We start from the raw sequence: 18,713 nt of genomic DNA, 5'->3' as shown, positions 1-18,713 counted from the left end.
AGGCAAAATGATATTAAGGTAATAACAACAATTACAAAGTTTTCCTTGAAGTGCCGACATCAATTTAATAACCATTTTAATAAGAATAAAGTTAAAAAAAATTTTTAATGTATCTTTTCATTACAAGTGACAATTATAATAAGTCATCGGAATGGGAAGCGGGCAAGCAATATTGGAAAAAAAATGCCAGGGTAAAGTGAAAAGTGGCATGGGGTGAAATGGACCCTAGTCTCTGGTCCTATCCTTGGCGTCAATGTGAAGCAGACAATACATTCAATTTAGCACCTTTTTTTTTTTGGCTTGACATTCAATTTATTTCTCTACCAGATTCCATCAATCATTTCGTGAAAAAGGCGGGACAATCATGAGTGCAGCTGATGGAAACAGGTGCATGCATGTGCTTGGGGGGCTGAAAGGGTTTGACAGCACTACCAGGAACAAAAGATGCACACCGATAGCAGAATTCTAAACGACTTGAGTGCAGCTTTGATTCTCTTGGGGGAAAAAATGGTAAATAAAAATTTTAAAAATAAAAAAATTATAAATAAAAACTCATTACAATATTAGTATTAATTTTGATAACAATTTAATACTTTTTGTTGAATTGATCTCTGTACGTAATTTTTTAATCTTTAGGATTTTTGTGATTTTTTTAAAAAAAATCAATGCTTCAAATTTTATTAGAAAATCCCACTAAAAGAATCTAAAAATAACGAAATCCTAAATCAGTAATTCCTACAAATTTCGCAAATTATTCTTACATTTCTTTCTTCTTTATCTTCTTGAATGAAAATTAAATATGACTAAAAAAAGAGAAAATCCTAAAAAAAACTTTTAAATTTTTGAAATATGAAATTAGTGATGATTACAAAAATATGTTGTCATTTGCTTTTTACATATTATCAATTATTATTAAAATATAATAAACAAGACTACTTTGTAATTTTAAATTTTAAAATTATTTTTTTAAGATTCTCTCGTTAAAAAATGATCATTAATAAATAATTTATATTTAAGATTAAAAAAACTCATTTACATGTAGCTTATAATAAGCAGTGGTTAGGTAGAGATATAGACTAGACAGGCAACTTTCTGAAAGTTTAACGTATTTTTTTATTACAAGTGACAATTATAATATGTTATTGGAATGGTAAGTAGGCAAGCAATATTTGAAAAAAAACAAAGCCACGGCAGAGTGAAAAGTGGCATAGGGTGAAATGGACCCTAGTCTTTAGTCTTATCTTTCGGCGTCAATGTGAAGCAGATGGAATTGGGTGGACAGCAATGAGCATAGCAGATGCAAACAGGTGCATGCATATGCTTGTGGGGCGAAAGGGTTAGACAGCACTACCAGTAATGAAGACACGTACCTATGGCAGCATTTCAAACCACTTGCCTGCTAACTCAGCCTTGGATTCTCTTGGAGGGGGAAAAAAAACAAATAAAAAAAATTGTAAGTTAAAACTTAGGAAAAATGACAAATAAAACAGCTTTGGTTCGCCAATTTTCTGTTAACAGTGGCATTCAGCGACAAAATCTGATGGTAAGTTGATGTTTTTGGTTTATTTGTATTGGTTGTTGTATATATAATACATTGAGGAGAGAAAATGTGTTTAGGACACGAATATATATATATATTTTTCTGCTAAATAAGTTGTGATTGATTGGCAAAAAATACTTATCTCTGTAAAAGAACATGTGCGATGGGTTTGGGTCGGAAGGGAATGACAAAATCAGTTAGGAGGATAAAAGGATTAGTTTGGGAAATAATGACAAAGAATGGATAGAGTGTAAATTGAATTGGTTAAATGTAAAGTGAATTGTAGAGGTGTTAAAGTGTTTGTCTGGTTTAAAATTATAACATGAAAGTAGGTATTATCTCCGGTCCTTAATATAAAATCTTGTTTAACTTTTATTCTGGTCTTAAATATAAAATTCCAATCCATTTTATCTCTCATATTTATATATATTTTTTAAAATAGTCCATTTAACAATAATAGTTTTAGCTAATACACTTAATTAGTAAGGATATTTTAGGAAAGACAACATCTATTTATTACAAATAACTAACTTAACTTCTTTCTTTAATCTCATTAAATTAGTCAATTAGTTCTTATAAATAGGACCGGAGGTAGTATTTAACAAGGTCAGTAAGAAAAATGTAAAGTATGTTGAAATTACAACTGTGAAGTTAAGAGTGAGAAGTTGAGCAAGGGGATTGACAAGTTGATAATATAAAACAACAATTATAAAATTGAGAAGTTAGTAATAGGAAATAACAAGTTTAATATAGTGAATAACAAGTTATTAAATAGTTGTAAATAAAATTGTTATGGGATCCTAACAAGTTAACAATAAGAAATGACAAGTTTAAAATTGATAATAATAAGTTATTAATTTAATGTATTTTTTATTACAAGTGACAATTATAATAAGTTATCGGAATGGTAGGCAGGCACGCAATATTGGAAAAAAATGCCAGGGTAGGGTGAAAAGTGGCATAGGGTGAAATGGACCCTGGTCTCTAGTCTTATCCTTTGGCGTCAATGTGAAGGAGACAATACATTCAATTTAGTACTCTCTTTTTTTTTTTCCCTTTGGTGTGACATTCAATTGAGTACACTGCCAGCCTGCATGCATGTGCTTGTAGGGCTGAAAGGGTTGGACAGCACTACCAGTAATAAAGATGCATACCGACGGCAGAATTTCAAACCACTTGCCTGCTAACTCAGCTTTGGATTTCCTTGGGGAAAAAACAAAAATCTTAAAAATAAAAAATTGCAAGTTAAAACTTAATGGTCAATTGATAATTAGATAGATAGAAATTAAATCTGAAATATATAAAGAAGATTTGTGTAGCATACATTTTAATTTTATGAGGGGTTTACATATATTTTCAAAATAAAAGAAAAGTTTTTGTAATTTAGAAAAAATACAGGAGTAGTCAATATATTTATTTTAAATGGAAACTGAACATTTGACATGCGAGTTCGTAACTGCAGTACCGATCAAATAAAAAACATAATTTATAAAAATAATATTATAATAATAATTTTATAAAATGTTAAATTTACGCCATCTATTTTTTGATCTAAATGTAAAAATGAGATTTTGAGTGAAAAATGAAAAAGAAAAAGGGCAAGATCTGTTTTTACTGACTCGACAATACTTCTACTCTAGTCACTTGTAACATATCAAGAACTTTATTTCGTTTTATTCTTTCGATCCTAAATGTAAGACCCTTATACTAATTAGTATAAGGGTCTTATATTTAGGACCGGAGGAGTATTTAGAAATCAATTTTATGTTTCTCTCTTCAATGAAAATTAAATAAAATTAAAATTAAGAAGCAATGATTAAATGTACAAGTGAGTTATATTATTATTTAGCATAAAAGCTACTTTACAAGTAATTAATTTATTTTTCAAATGTTATTAATTATTATTAAAATGTAATAAATAACACTGATTTGTAATTTTAAATTTTAAAAAATATTTTTTTAAAATTCGTTTTGTTAAAAATGATCATTAATAAATAATTTATATTTAAGATAAAATTCGTTTGTTAAAATTCGTTTGTTTTAACTTTTTTAACTTTTTTTCAAATTAATTAACAAGATTTTATATTAAGAATCAAAAGTAATATTAAGGATCAAAATTTCAGTATTGTTGAGTTACTGGAAGCATATTCTCCTCTCTCTTTTTTCCTTCTTTTCTTCTCAAAATTTCATTTCTACCTTTAGATCAAAAATAGATGTCTCAGGTTTAACATTTTATAGAACTATTATTATAACATTTTTATAAATTAAAATTTCCTATTTATTCTGTACCGCAGTTATAAATTGTGCATGTGAAATTTTAACAGTTTAATTTTATATATTTATGTTTAGAATAATAATTTTATAAAATAAAATTTGACCAGTCGATTTTTTTTGTTATGAGATTATGAAGAGAAAAAAAGGGAGAGAATACAAAGCCGGGTTTTTACTTCTGTAGTTTGAAGTTCTCTACACGCATCTTTATTACCGGTCTAACCCCTTCACCCCCACAAGCACATGCACCTGCTTTCCGCGCTCATTAATAAAATTTACTTATTTTATCTTTACTAAAGAATGTGATATCGATTGAAAACTTCTCTCCTCTTTCTTTCCTACGTTTAAGATTATTTCTCCTTCTTGTAATATGGGATAACAACCTGCATCATGAGTCTATTATATCAGAGATTGTTGATAAGTTAATTAAAGAACATTAATATAATTAGCCAAAGAATTAGGATTTCATTATATTAAAAAAGTTAAACCATGGAATTAATTAAGCAAAAACTGCAATATACTATTCTGATTCTTATACAAGTCTTTAAAAAAAATTGATGCCAAACACAAGTCATTTGTAAAGTATTTAATGATCGTTTTTTCATTTTATTATTATTTAATTCTTATTAAAAATAGAAAAAAAATAAAAGATAGAGATGCGAGAATTGTTTGTAAATGCAAAGAAAAAGATAGAAAACTTTGGCGAATTATATATGAGAGAAATATAATGAGAGAGAATATAGACTAAAAAGAGAAAATAAATAATTAAAATATTTATCAAGCCATCTCTCTCCCTCTCATAAATAAGTCAGCCTCCTTTTCTTATTAATGCAACATAGAGTTATTGGCCAAAATAATACTAAAATAATTAATTAAAAACGAAATTAAAAAAATAAATGCATTAAATATTAAAATAAATTCAAATTAAAATTTATAAAATGAAGCATCTCTTTTCTAAACTTAAATTGTATAATAAGATTGGAGTGAGTAATTCAAGATTCTCTTAGGGTGTGTTTGGATGAAACCAAACCGTGGTTTGAAAAAGTGATTCTGGAGAATAGATTCTGGAAAAAATAGATTCTGTGAAGAATAGATTTTGTAAAAAAGTGATTCTGAGAAGTGAGAGTGTTTGGATAGTTGTTATCAGAAGCACTTTTTATATATACAAATTACTAAAAAAAAGACATAAGTTAATATGATAATTACAGAAAAATAGATTTTATGATATATTTTAATTTGAAGAAATAAAATTGTTAATAATATGTTTTTTACCAACATAATTAATAATACATAAGATAATATAATTAATAAATAATTAATGTCTATATATATTTATAAAATATAAGATTAAATATATTTATAAAAAATATGTTTATAAAAAAAAATAACAAGATACATATCATATAGGCCCTCACACTCTCCCTTTTTTCTCCAAAAGCAAAAAATTTTGCTTTTTTCCAAAACCATGGTTTTGGAGTCAAAACCATGGTTTTGGTTTTTGGAGAGGCTGTTTGGGTAGCATTTTCCCCAAACCATGGTTTGGGTCCCCAAACCATGGTTTGGGGTGCTATCCAAACAGAGCCTTAGGAGAGGTCCGTCTTGCGTGACTTTTCTTCAGTGGAAACAGTTTTTGCAACAGTCACCCTTGGCATGAATTACTTGTAAAGGTAGTTTTTATGCTAAATAATGATATAACTCACTTGTGCATTTAATCACTGTTTTCTGATTCTATTTTTATTTAATTTTCATTAAAGAAAGATACATAAAAAATGATTTCTAAATAAAAAGAAATAGAGAAAATTTTAATAAAACTAAATTTAAAAAAATTTATCCATTTAATTTAATGCATTACTTAATATGTCACAAGTGACTGGAGTAGAGGTATTGTTGAGTTAAGGAAAGCAGATCCTCCCTTTGTTTTCTTTTTCATTTTTCACTCAAAATCTCATTTTTATATTTAGATCAAAAAATATATGGCTCAAATTTAGCATTTTATAAAATTATATTATATTTCTTTTATAAATTAAAATTTTTTATTTGATCAGACCGCAGTTACGAACTTACGTGTCAAATTTTAACAGTTTAATTTCAAATCAAATATATTGACCACCTCTTTATTTTACCTAAATTACATAAATCTTTTCTCTATTTTGAAAATGTATATAAACTTTTTTAAATTAAAATATATATTACACAAATTTCCCTTATATATTTGAGATTTTATTTCCATCTATCCAACTATTAATTGACCGTTAAGTTTGACTTATAAACTTTTATATAACCAAAATATTCCTCTCTAACATAAACGTTATTTAAACATTTATATATGTCAAAAAATAATTTTGATAAAAAAATATTTATAACCTATGTATTTTTAAACTTCTTAATATATTATAAAATTTACAGATTGTGATTATATAATAGAATTACGTAATTTTAATTCTTCATAATATATTGGAACTTATTTATTTAGGTTTCTTTTAAATCGCTAGAAACTATTTTAAATGCATTAATTTTGAACAAAAATTTTTTTGCAAACATTTACAACTTATTTGACCAGTTATATATTTATTTAAAGAATTAATAAAATTTTCATTTAAATTTTTTATGGTTATATTAACTAAATTACTTAATTTTCTATCCCAATATGATAAAACATTAAATAAATAACTATTTGTAAAAATAAAAACTAAAATTAAGCTAACAAGAAATTCTTAAATTTTTCAGAATAGTTTTAGGCAAAATTTAGGCATTTAGTATTATGAAGAGTAAATCAGTAAATAAAAAATAGTTCAACCTAAATTTTAATTAAAAAAATATGTTTTTAGAATATTCTTAATAGAGTTAGAGGTTTGGACTTCATTTTATGTTTTCAAAATAAAAAGGAGGTATTTATAATTAGAACAAAATATAAGGGATGCCAGAGTGCTTTACTTTTTAATTTTATATATTTATGTTTAAGATAACAACTATAAAAAACAAAATAAGGAAAATCTCACCAAAAAATCTGAAAATTATTAAATCTTAAATTATGATTGTTAGACTTCAACAAGTATTGTTAGACTTCAACAAGTTTTGTCTATATTTAACTTATAAATAACAACACATAATTGTAGGAATTACTGATTTAGGATTTTGTTATTTTGAATTCTTTGGTGGGATTTTCTAATAAAATTTGAACCATTGACTTTTTTTAAAAATCATTAAAAAGACTCTAAAAAGTAAAAAACATTACACATAGAAACCGATTCAAAAAATTTATTAAATTATTATCAAAATTAATACTAATATTATAACAAGTTCTTATTTATAATTTCTTTTAATTTTAAGATCTTTGTTTGTTTTTTTTTCGGCCTCGTGAGAATCCAAAGCTGAGTTAGTACGCACGTAGGTTGAACATCTGCTGTAGGTGTAGTTTTCCATAAATAAATTGTCAATTTCTCAAACTAAATTTGTTACTTTCAACTATTTCTTATGTTTATTATTTCTAATCATTAACTTGTTATTTGTAATTATCAACTTGTTATTTCAGATTAAAAAGTTCTCTAATTGTCATTATCGGTTTTCTTATTCCCAACTTGTTATTGTCAATTTTAAACTTGTCATTTCCTATTATTAACTTGTTAGGACCCTATGGCAACCTTCTGATTCACAACTACTCCTCCGGTCCTTAATATAGGACCCAATTCTTGAGTTGGTTTTGGTCCTAAATATAAGACCCATTTTTCATATTTATCAATTTTCTTTAAATTACCCCTATAGATATTCTCTCAATCATAATCAAGTAGAAAAGGAAGATTGGGTATTAAGAAAGATGATTATGGTGTTTTAGGAAAAATTTGTCACTTTTCTTATAATTAACTAACTTACTTAACTTTCTTAATTTAATCAAATTAGTTAAATGGGTCTTATATTAAGGACCGGAGGAGTACTTAATAACTTGCTCTTCACTATATTAAATTTGCTCTTCACTATATTAAACTTGTTATTTCCTATTACCAACTTCTCAATTTTATAATTGTTATTTTATATTATCAACTTGTCAATCCTTCTACTCAGCTTCTTACTCTTAACTTCACAATTGTAATTTCAACATACTACCTCCGGTCCTAATTATAAGACCCAGTTGACTAATTTGAAGAGATTAAGGAAGTAAGTTAAGTTAGTTATTTGTAATAAATAAGTGTTATCATTCCTAAAATATCCTTGCTAATTAAGTGTATTGGCTAAAACTATCATGATTAGAAGGACTATTTTGGAAAAAAATACATAAATATAAGAGACAAAATGGATTATGGTCTTATAATTAGGACCAAACAAAAAGTCAAACGGGGTCTTATATTAAGGACCGGAGGTAGTACTTTATATTTTTCTTACTGACCTTATTAAATACTTACTTTCATGTTGTCATTTTAAACCAGACAAATACTTTAAAACCTCTTCAATTCAATTTGCACTTAACCAATTGAATTTGCACTCTATCCATTCTTTTGATCTTGTCATTCCCTTCCCACCCAAACCCATTGCACATGTTCATCTACAGATAAGTATTTTTTGCCAATCAATCACAACTTATTTGACACAAAAACATATATATATACTTTCGTGTCCTAAACGTATTTTTTCTCCTCACTGTATTACACATGCATCAACCAACACAAATAAGCCGAAGTATCAAACTTACTATCAGATTTTGCCGCTGAATGCCGCTGCTAACAGAAAATTATTGAGCCCAAGGCTGTTTTAGTTGTCGTTTTCCTAAGTTTTAACTTAGAATTTTTTTTACTTGTTTTTTTCCTCCAAGAGAATCCAAGGCTGACTTAGCAGGCAAGTGGTTTGAAATTCTGCCATATAGGTATGCGTCTTTATTACTGGTAGTGCTGTCCAACCGTTTCAGCCCCACAAGCAAATGCATGCACCTGTTTCCATCTGCTATACTCATTGCTGTCCAGCCAATTCCATCTGCTTCGCATTGATGCCGAAAGATAAGACTCAGGGCTAGGGTCCGTTTCACCCCATGCCACTTTTCACTCTACCCTGGCTTTTTTTCGCTTGCCGACTTACCATTCCAATAACTTGTTGGGAAAATTACACTCAGGTCTTATAAAAGATAATTAATTTTAAAAAGTCCATAAAAATCCCGAAATGATTCCTAAATCTCCAAGGACCTGTGTGTAATTAATTATAATTATGAAATTACCTATTTATTCTTATTAATTTGAACCCAATATAATTTATTTACAATCTCAACAGTGGCTGTTAACAACCCAAGGAGAGGTGGTTAACAACCTTGAGAATGCCCCTGGCATCCCGCAGAGTGAGTTGTCAGAAGCACTGCCGAGGTTGTCAACCACTTCTGTTCGGCTTGTCAACAGCCACTATTGAGATTGTAAATGAATTGCTATAATAAAATTAATAGGAGTAAATAGGTAATTTTATAATTACAATTAATTACACACAGGTCTATGGGGACTTCAGAATCATTTTGAGATTTTTCAGGGACTTTTGTACAATTAATTATCTTCTCTGAGACCCGAGTGTAATTTTTCCTAACTTATTATGATAGTAAACTGTAATAAAAAAATACATTAAATTTCCATATAGTTGCCTGTCTACTCTATATCTCTAAACAAGGGCTGTTCACAGGACAGATCGGGACTGGGACAGGCCCGTCCCGGTTCCGTCCTGATGAACAGTAACGGGACAGATTTTCTGTCCTGTGTCCCGGCCTGTCCCGGGGTTGTCTCGGTCCCGGTCGGGACGGGATGGATCCGGGACAGGACCGGGACGTCCCGAACTTTTTTTTTTAATTTTTAAAATTTTTTTAATAAAATCTGATTTTTTAAATTATGTTTTTTGGGTTTAAACCTTATAAAAACATCTTTTTATTTTTTTATTTGTTTGGGCACTCTTAAACAAAAACTCAAAATATTACATGTAATAATCATTAAAAACTCCAAACAAAAGCTTTTCACACAATAAAAACTTGCTAAAAATTCTAATCATCGATAATCTCAAATCATTAACAAATATAAAAACTCTAAATAAATATATTCATAGTTCCATACAATAGTCTCAAATTTTAAAAAAATATAAAAAAAATGATATTATATAAATAGGATAAAAAAAAAAAGGACCGGGATGGGGGCCGTCCCGTGTCCCGTCCCGTCCCGTCCCATCGCGGTCCCTTTTTTGTCCCGTCCCGAAAAATTTCGGCACGGATCTGTCTCGTCCCAATAAGACCGGGACAAGAACGGGTCAACCGGGACGGGCCGACCTTGAACACCCCTACTCTAAACCGCTGCTTATTATAAGCTAAATGGAAATGAGTTTTTTAATCTCAAATATAAATTATTTATTAATGATAATTTTTTAACGAGAGAATCTTTAAAAAAAATTTAAAATTTAAAATTACAAATTTGTCTTGTTTATTATATTTTAATAATAATTGATAATATTTGAAAAGGAAATGACAGCATATTTTTGTAGTCATCAGTCATCACTAATTTAAGATTTCAAAATTTTAAAAGTTTTTTATGGATTTTCTCTTTTTTTTTTAGTCATATTTAATTTTCGTTCAAGAAGTTAGAGAAGAAAGAAATGTAAGAATAATTTGTGAAATTTGTAGGAATTACTGATTTAGGATTTCGTTATTTTAGATTCTTTTAGTGGGATTTTCTAATAAAATTTGAACCACTATTTTTTTTAAAAAAATCTTAAAAAGTAAAAAATTGCGTACAGAGACCAATTCAACAAAAAGTATTAAATTGTTATCAAAATTAATACTAATATTATAATAAGTTTTATTTAAAAAATTTTTTATTTTTAAAGTTTTTATTTACCATTTTCTCTTTTTTTTCCCCTTTTTTTCCCCAAGAGAATCCAATGCTGCACTCAAGTAGTTTGAAATTCTGCTATCGGTGTGCATCTTCTATTACTGGTAGTGCTGTCCAGCCCTTCCGGTCCCACAAGCACAGGCGTGCCCCTCTTTCCATCAGTTGCACTCATTATTGTCCGGCCTGTATCACGAAATGATTGATGGAGGCTAGTCGAGTAATAAATTGCATGTCAGGCCAAAGAAAAAAGGTGCTAAATTGAATGTATTGTCTGCTTCAGTGCTTCACATTGACGCCAAGGGATAAAGCCAGAGACTAGGGCCCATTTCACCCGGTGCCGCTTTTCACTCTACCCTGGCATTTTTTTCCAATATTGTTTGCCTACTTAGCATTCCGATACTCATTATGTTTGTCACTTGTAATAAATATTCACATATAAAAAATACATTAAATTAACACTTTTTTTTAAATTTTATTCTTATTAAAGTGGTTATTAAATTGGTGCCGGCACTTCAAAGGCCTGGTAATGCTATACATACATATATACTATTGAAACTTTGTAATTGCTGTTATCACCATAATATCATTTTGCTTTTTACTCAAACAAAAAAAAAGCTATTGCACAAAACATTGGAGTTGATGTTTTCTTATTATTAAATTATCTCAAAGAATCAAGTGAAGGTCATTTAGGATGAACACTGATTGTTAGAATTTGTTTTACTGATCCTTCTACAGTAATGACTACTGACATACTTCCTCCGTTTCAAAATTTACCCATCTTATTTACTCATCTACGATTATAATTAATTATGTTGTCAACCTCTTATATTTTGAATCAAAATTTTTCAATTTGATAAAGTGTGTGGATTAAGCAAGTAGATGGAAATGGACTATAAAAATGTGGAGAGGCTATCTAAGTTTTTTATTTTTTTGAGATACAAAAACAAGCCTCAATTTTTTTTTTTTTTTGGGGTTGGGGGTTTGGGGGACAAACTAGGAAAAGAAACTCCTACCTAAAACCAAAAAGCCAGCGGCTGGTCAAGATATCTACTCCTCTAGTCCTATTTATACGGTAGAGAGAGAAGGTTTTTTTTGTCCTATTTATAGGGCACCTCATTAACTTTTTACTATGACTTTACCATGTTGTCTTTCATTTATTATAATGTAGATAGTTATTTTTTTAAAAAAGGTATATATTAAATAGGAGTAAAGTTGAAAAGTTGCTATATTTTAATAAGGAGTTAATGCAGTTTAAGGTTTTTCTTGATCTATATGGAACTTGTTGGAAGTGCCTTATAAAATAGGAGAGGAGTAACTTGTTATCGAACAACTTCTCTCTGTACGCGGCCTTCTTCCTCACTGTCCGTATTCACCCTCTATCTGAGACTATTGCTTCTCTCATTCTAATTGTTGAGGTGTAGTTGCTGAAACTCTCCATATTTTGATGCAAGCATTGTAGTTTCTTGTTATTTCTCTGATTATTACACAAATTTTATTCACTTAGATGTGTGTTTACTACAATTACTCTCCTCATCAATCACACTCCATTTGAGTTTCCCATCGATCATCAATGGAAGCCCTTGTTGAGAATGTCATTGGGCTACTGCGTTCTTTAGCTGCTAAAGAGCTTGACCTTCTTTGCAACTTCCAAGATGATTTGGAGACTATGAAGAGGAAAGTCACTGCAATTAAAGCCGTGCTTCGTGACGCTGAGAGAAAGGCCACGAAAAGTGAAGCGATTAATGATTGGCTCCAAAAGCTGAGAGGTATGTTGCTTGATGCCGAAGACTTGTTGGATGCCTACTCTGCCGAGGAGCTAGCAAGGGAAGTGATGACCAAAGATAAAATGGCGAAGGAGGTACGCATATTCTTCTCCAAATCAAACCGACTTGTTTGTGCTCATAAGATGGGTTGTAAGATTGGGGCAATTAGGAAGAAACTAGATGAGATTTATAATGAGAAGAATCCACTTCAATTGCATGAGAGCTCTTCGAGCACTTCGAATGAGTCTTGTGAATGGAGACGAATCGGCCCAGATGTGAGCAAACAAGATGTTGTCGGGAGAGATGAGGAAAGAATGCATCTTGTTAGTACCCTTTTAAGCTCTAATGTTAAAAATGATGTCTCAGTGATTCCCATAGTTGGGATCGGAGGATTGGGGAAGACGACACTTGCTCAACAAGTGTATAATGATGTGGCTGATAAAAATCATTTTGAGCCTATGATGTGGGTTAGTGTGTCTGATGAATCACATCAACTTTCCAATAACATGTTAGCTCAAAAGATCATTAAGAAGGAAACATCTGATGGTACCCTCGAACTATTAAGACATAAAATTAAGGAGAAGCGTTTTCTACTCGTGTTAGATGACGTTTGGAATATTAAGAATCGTGGGGAATGGCTTAAATTAGAAAACTTGTTCAAAGATGGGAGAAAAGGAAGTATGATCATTGTCACTACACGGAGTATGGAAGTGGCGGATACAATGGGCACAAATCCACCTCTTTCCTTAAAGGATTTGGATGAAGATAACTGTTGGGAGCTATTTTGTAGAGTGGCTTTTCGGGACGGAAAAGAACCTGCTGATCACAAGTTGGTAGGGATTGGAAAGGATATTGTGAGAAAATGTCACGGAGTTCCGCTTGCAATAAGAACTATTGGTAGCTTATTGTTTAACAAAGCTACCTTAAAAGTGAGTGAGTGGTCATCTTTTAGGAACAATGAACTTGCAAATATAGATTATGAGAATAATAATATTTTTTCTATCCTTAAACTTAGTTATGATCATCTTCCCTTCTATTTGAAAAATTGTTTTGCATTTTGCTCCTTGTTTCCAAAAGATTACAAGATTGAGAGAGAAACACTAATTCAACTATGGATAGCTGAAGGGTTCATTCAACCCTTAGATAAAAATAGGCGCTTGGAAGATGTTGGTGATGAGTATTTCAAGCAGTTGTTGTCGAGGTGCTTGTTTCAAGATGTGGAGGAAAATAATTCTGGTGACATACAGTCGTGCAAGATGCATGATCTCATACATGATCTAGCACAATCAGTCTCTAAAAATGAGTGTTACATTGTCACAAGTGAAAAAACAGAAGAAGAGAAATTTGGTGATGGGATTCGTCATATGTCAAGTCATTTTCATGGTGCCTGCAAGTTTTCACTTGGTAATGCCAACACCAAAAGAATGAGAACAATTTTGTTCCTACAAGGACATTTGGATTTTATCTTGAGTCAGTCTTCGGCAAGAGTTTTTAATCTAATTTGCGGGCCTACAACATCACTTCCAAAGCACTTACGTGTATTGGTTCTTGTAGATCAAGAGTTAAAAATTTCAGAGAGTATCAGAGACTTGAAGCATTTAAGATATCTTGATTTAAGTAGGAATCGTAAACTCAAGAAGCTCCCACGAGGAATCACCAAGTTGTATAACTTGTTGACCCTAAAACTTAATAGTTGTTTATCTTTGGCATCACTTCCAAAGTCCATTAAAAATCTCACATCATTACAATCTCTTGACCTCTCTAGCTGTATTTCTTTGGCATCACTTCCAGAGTCTATCAGATATCTCACATCATTGCATTCTCTTAATGTCTCTCGCTGCATTTCTTTAGCATTACTTCCAGAGTCCATCAGAAATCTCAAATCATTGCAGTCTCTTGACCTCTCTGCCTGCACTTCTTTGGTATCACTTCCATCTAGCTACACTTCTTTGGCATCACTTCCAGAGTCCATCAGAAATCTCACATCATTGCGGTCTCTTGACCTCTCTGACTGTACTTCTTTGACATCACTTTCAGAGTCCATCGGAAATCTCACATCATTACAGTCTCTTGACCTTTCTGGCTGCACTTCCTTGGCATCACTTTCGAAGTCCATCGAAAATCTCACATCATTGCAGTCTCTTGACCTCTCTGGCTGCACTTCTTTGGCATCACTTCCGGAGTCCATCGGAAATCTCACATCATTGCAGTCTCTTAAACTCTCTAGCTGCACTTCTTTGGCATCACTTCCGGAGTCTGTCAGAAATCTCACATCATTGCAGTCTCTTTACCTCTGTGGCTGCACTTCTTTGGCATCACTTCATGAGTCCATCGGAAATCTCACATCATTGCAGTCTCTTGACCTCTCTGGCTGCACTTCTTTGGCATCACTTCCACAGTCCATCGAAAATCTTACATCATTGCAGTCTCTTGACCTCTCTGGCTGCACTTCTTTGGCATCACTTCCCGAGTCCATCGAAAATCTCACATCATTGCAGTCTCTTTACCTCTCTCGCTGCACTTCTTTGGCATCACTTCCGGAGTCCATCGGAAATCTCACATCATTACAGTCTCTTTACCTCTCTCGCTGCACTTCTTTGGCATCACTTCCGGAGTCCATCGGAAATCTCACATCATTGCAGTCTCTTAAACTCTCTGGCTGCACTTCTTTGGCATCACTTCCGGAGTCCATCGGAAATCTCACATCATTGCAGTCTCTTAAACTCTCTGGCTGCACTTCTTTGGCATCACTTCCGGAGTCCATCGGAAATCTCACATCATTGCAGTCTCTTTACCTCGGTGGCTGCACTTCTTTGGCATCACTTCATGAGTCCATCGGAAATCTCACATTGTTGCAGTCTCTTTACCTCTTTGGCTGCACTTTTTTGGCATCACTTCTGGAGTCCATCGGAAATCTCACATCATTGCAGTCTGTTGACCTCTCTAACTGCACTTCTTTGGCATCACTTCCGGAGTCCATCGGAAATCTCACATCATTGCAGTCTCTTTACCTTTCTCGTTGCACTTCTTTGGCATCACTTCCGGAGTCCATCGGAAATCTCACATCATTGCAGTCTCTTAAACTCTCTGGCTGCACTTCTTTGGCATCACTTCCCGAGTCCATCGGAAATCTCACATCATTGCAGTCTCTTTACCTCTCTGGCTGCACTTCTTTGGCATCACTTTATGAGTCTATCGGAAATCTCACATCATTGCAGTCTCTTTACCTCTCTGGCTGCACTTCTTTGGTATCACTTCCGGAGTCCATCGGAAATCTCACATCATTGCAGTCTCTTGACCTCTCTGACTGCACTTCTTTGGCATCACTTCCGGAGTCCATCGGAAATCTCACATCATTGCAGTCTCTTTACCTCTCTCGCTGCACTTCTTTGGCATCACTTCCGGAGTCCATCGGAAATCTCACATCATTGCAGTCTCTTAAACTCTCTAGCTGCACTTCTTTGGCATCACTTCCGGAGTCCATCGGAAATCTCACATCATTGCAGTCTGTTTACCTCTCTGGCTGTACTTCTTTGGCATCACTTCCGGAGTCTATCGGAAATCTCACATCATTGCAGTCTCTTTACCTCTCTGGCTGCACTTCTTTGGCATCACTTCCACAGTCCATCGGAAATCTCACATCATTGCAGTCTCTTTACCTCTCTAGCTGCACTTCTTTGGCATCACTTCCAGAGTCTGTCAGAAATCTCACATCATTGCAGTCTGTTTACCTCTCTGGCTGCACTTCTTTGGCATCACTTCATGAGTCCATCGGAAATCTCACATCATTGCGGTCTCTTTACCTCTCTGGCTGCACTTTTTTGGCATCACTTCTAGAGTCCATCGGAAATCTCACATCATTGCAGTCTCTTGACCTCTCTGGTTGCACTTCTTTGGCATTACTTCCGGAGTCCATCGGAAATCTCACATCATTGCAGTCTCTTGACCTCTCTGACTGCACTTGTTTGGCATTATTTCCACAGTCCATCGGAAATCTCACATCATTGCAATCTCTTAACCTCTCTGGCTGCACTTCTTTGGCATCACTTCCGGAGTCCGTCGGAAATCTCACATCATTGCAGTCTCTTTACCTCTTTGACTGCACTTCTTTAGCATCACTTCCGGAGTCCATTGGAAATTTCACATCATTGCGGTCTCTTGACCTCTCTGGCTGCACTTCTTTGGCATCACTTCCGGGGTCCATCAGAATTCTCACATCATTGCGGTCTCTTGACCTCTCTGGCTGCACTTCTTTGGTGTCACTTTTGGAGTCCATCACAAATGTCACATCATTGCAGTCTCTTGATCTCTCTGGCTGCACTTCTTTGGTATCACTTCCAGAGTCTATCAAAAATCTCACATCATTGCTGTCTCTTGACCTCTCTGGCTGTACTTCTTTGGTATCACTTCCAGACTCAATAAAGAGGCTCACATCATTGCAACAATTTCGTGTCAGTGGTTGCTGTGCTTTAAAGCAAAGATACGGACCGAAGTTAGAGGGTGTGGATTGGCCAGGACTTGCTCACATACCAGATGTTTATTGGCCTAGTGAATAAACAATCGGCTTTCTGATCATCTGTTTTAACGAAATTAGGGTATGACCTTTAACTCCGTTCTTCTCTTCATGGATAGTTTCACGCGGCTTGTGGTCCCCACTATTCTTTTTTTAACTTTCTCTTGCAGTCCTCATCATGTTTTTGTGCGTGCCGCTGCTATGTTACGTGTTCAAGAAAAGACGTTGCTGCTGCTGCTGGTCAAGTCCAAATTCTATTTCTTGTGCATTTACGGAATCTTCGAAGTTGTGGGCTAAACTCTTTTAAAAGGACTTTTAATTACTATTGACTCTGTTGATGAATGAATAAATTGTGGAAATTGTGCTGAAGTAGAATTTTTATATTTCCCGGATTTGATGTTGTGTAAATGTAATTGCTTAAATGATATCACATGTTATGGGTTAGCATTATTCCACTTAAATGCTTGTATTATATACTCTTCGCACAGTTTTGAGTTAAAAGCTTCTTATGGAATGTCACATTCAAGGCAATATTTCGAATTAAGAGCTACTTGGGCCAAAATATTTTTTATTTAAAAACAAAAAGAAATGGTTTCAGAGTAAATAATAAAATGGCTTTCTTCAATAGTTGTGTCCATCAATTTTTTTCTTAATAGATGAGGAATTTCGTGGACGGTGTTGAATATCAATTTTTATTTATTTATTTTTTCCTTCACCAAAAGAGTAAAATTTTACTGACTGCTCTGACTAAAATGCTTGGTGTCAATATGAGCTCAAGAAAAAGATGCTAATGAGGATTTTGCCGACAAACATGGGAGATAAGATCAGTTATAAACAATGAAGATAGTAATATAAAAAAAAATTAAAAGATGAGGAAGTTGTAAGCCAGTCAAAAGTTCAAGAATTAAGTCGGGACTGAATTATAAGAAAGTTTAAAGTTTTTTTTTAACTGAAAACTCAGTTTAAACTTGGAGAACTAAAAGCTTAATTTTCTCAAAAATTTATATTTTAGACCACATGTTTTACAAAACCATTTAAAACATTAAATAATATTTAAAAATATTTAGACTTTCTTTTCCATGACCTGTTTAAATGGAAATTTTGCTGTTTACTTACTCCCAAAATTACTTAAAAAGAGTATTTTTATGTAAATTAAGACAATATTTTTTTTTACATACTTATCTCATGCATAGTAAAATTGTTTTTAAAAAGGTAATCCAAATTTTTTAAACCCTAATGAGAGGGGCTTGATGATTTATTCCTTATTTATTTATTGCTACGACAGCGAGCTCAATGGTCTACAATCACGGATAGGAACATTTCTTTATTTTTGTTTAACGCATGTTTTATAGGAAAAATGACTAAAAAAGAATCTTAAAAATAGGAAATTCAAAAAAAAAGGGAAAACTAATTTAGCAGTCCTTATAGTTATCTTGAGTTTTGAATTAGGTCCTTATACTTATTTTCTTTTCTTTTTTTTTCAGATCTTTCATATTTCTTTAGTCAAATGCGTTAGTCCTTAACGTTAAAAACCTGTTTAATAAGAGGTAACAACATTAAGAAAATCCATTACGCTACCAGACCAAGCATCACATGTAAAAATTAAAGTGAGTTTGAAATTAGTTTGTTCTCATTCTCTTTCTCTCTCCTCCCTTTATCCTCCCTCTCTCTCCCTTTGTCTTCCTTGATTTCAAACCAAGCTTCATGACCCTTCCTTCCTTTACCGCCTACCTTCTCTCACATTCATCTCCTTCCGTCCCTTCGTCAACATTCTCATTGTGGTATCACCA

The 18,713-nt window shown here is 32.5% G+C and overlaps 2 protein-coding genes across 2 annotated transcripts; both read left to right on the top strand.

Moving 5' to 3' along the window:
* Nucleotides 1-11,971: 11,971 nt before the first annotated feature.
* On the top strand, nt 11,972-13,693 carry LOC114755170 (disease resistance protein RGA2-like; the record flags this gene model as incomplete). The annotated part of the gene is made up of 1 exon (XM_028944045.1): nt 11,972-13,693. A coding segment is annotated over exon 1 (1,476 nt), but the record flags the coding sequence as incomplete, so codon positions are not given.
* Nucleotides 13,694-14,740: 1,047 nt separating this feature from the next.
* Nucleotides 14,741-17,395, top strand: LOC114755185 (protein SUPPRESSOR OF npr1-1, CONSTITUTIVE 1-like; the record flags this gene model as incomplete). Its single annotated transcript, XM_028944058.1, has 4 exons — nt 14,741-15,186; nt 15,403-15,975; nt 16,267-17,005; nt 17,094-17,395. Coding segments are annotated over 3 exons (1,719 nt in total), but the record flags the coding sequence as incomplete, so codon positions are not given.
* Between the last annotated feature and the right edge of the window lie 1,318 nt (nt 17,396-18,713).

The sequence above is a fragment of the Neltuma alba genome, unplaced genomic scaffold (genome assembly GCF_004799145.2).
Source record: "Neltuma alba isolate B1F8T4 unplaced genomic scaffold, ASM479914v2 tig00010233_pilon, whole genome shotgun sequence".
NCBI classification, from domain to species: domain Eukaryota; kingdom Viridiplantae; phylum Streptophyta; class Magnoliopsida; order Fabales; family Fabaceae; genus Neltuma; species Neltuma alba.
This window is presented reverse-complemented; position numbering and strand designations above follow the sequence as displayed.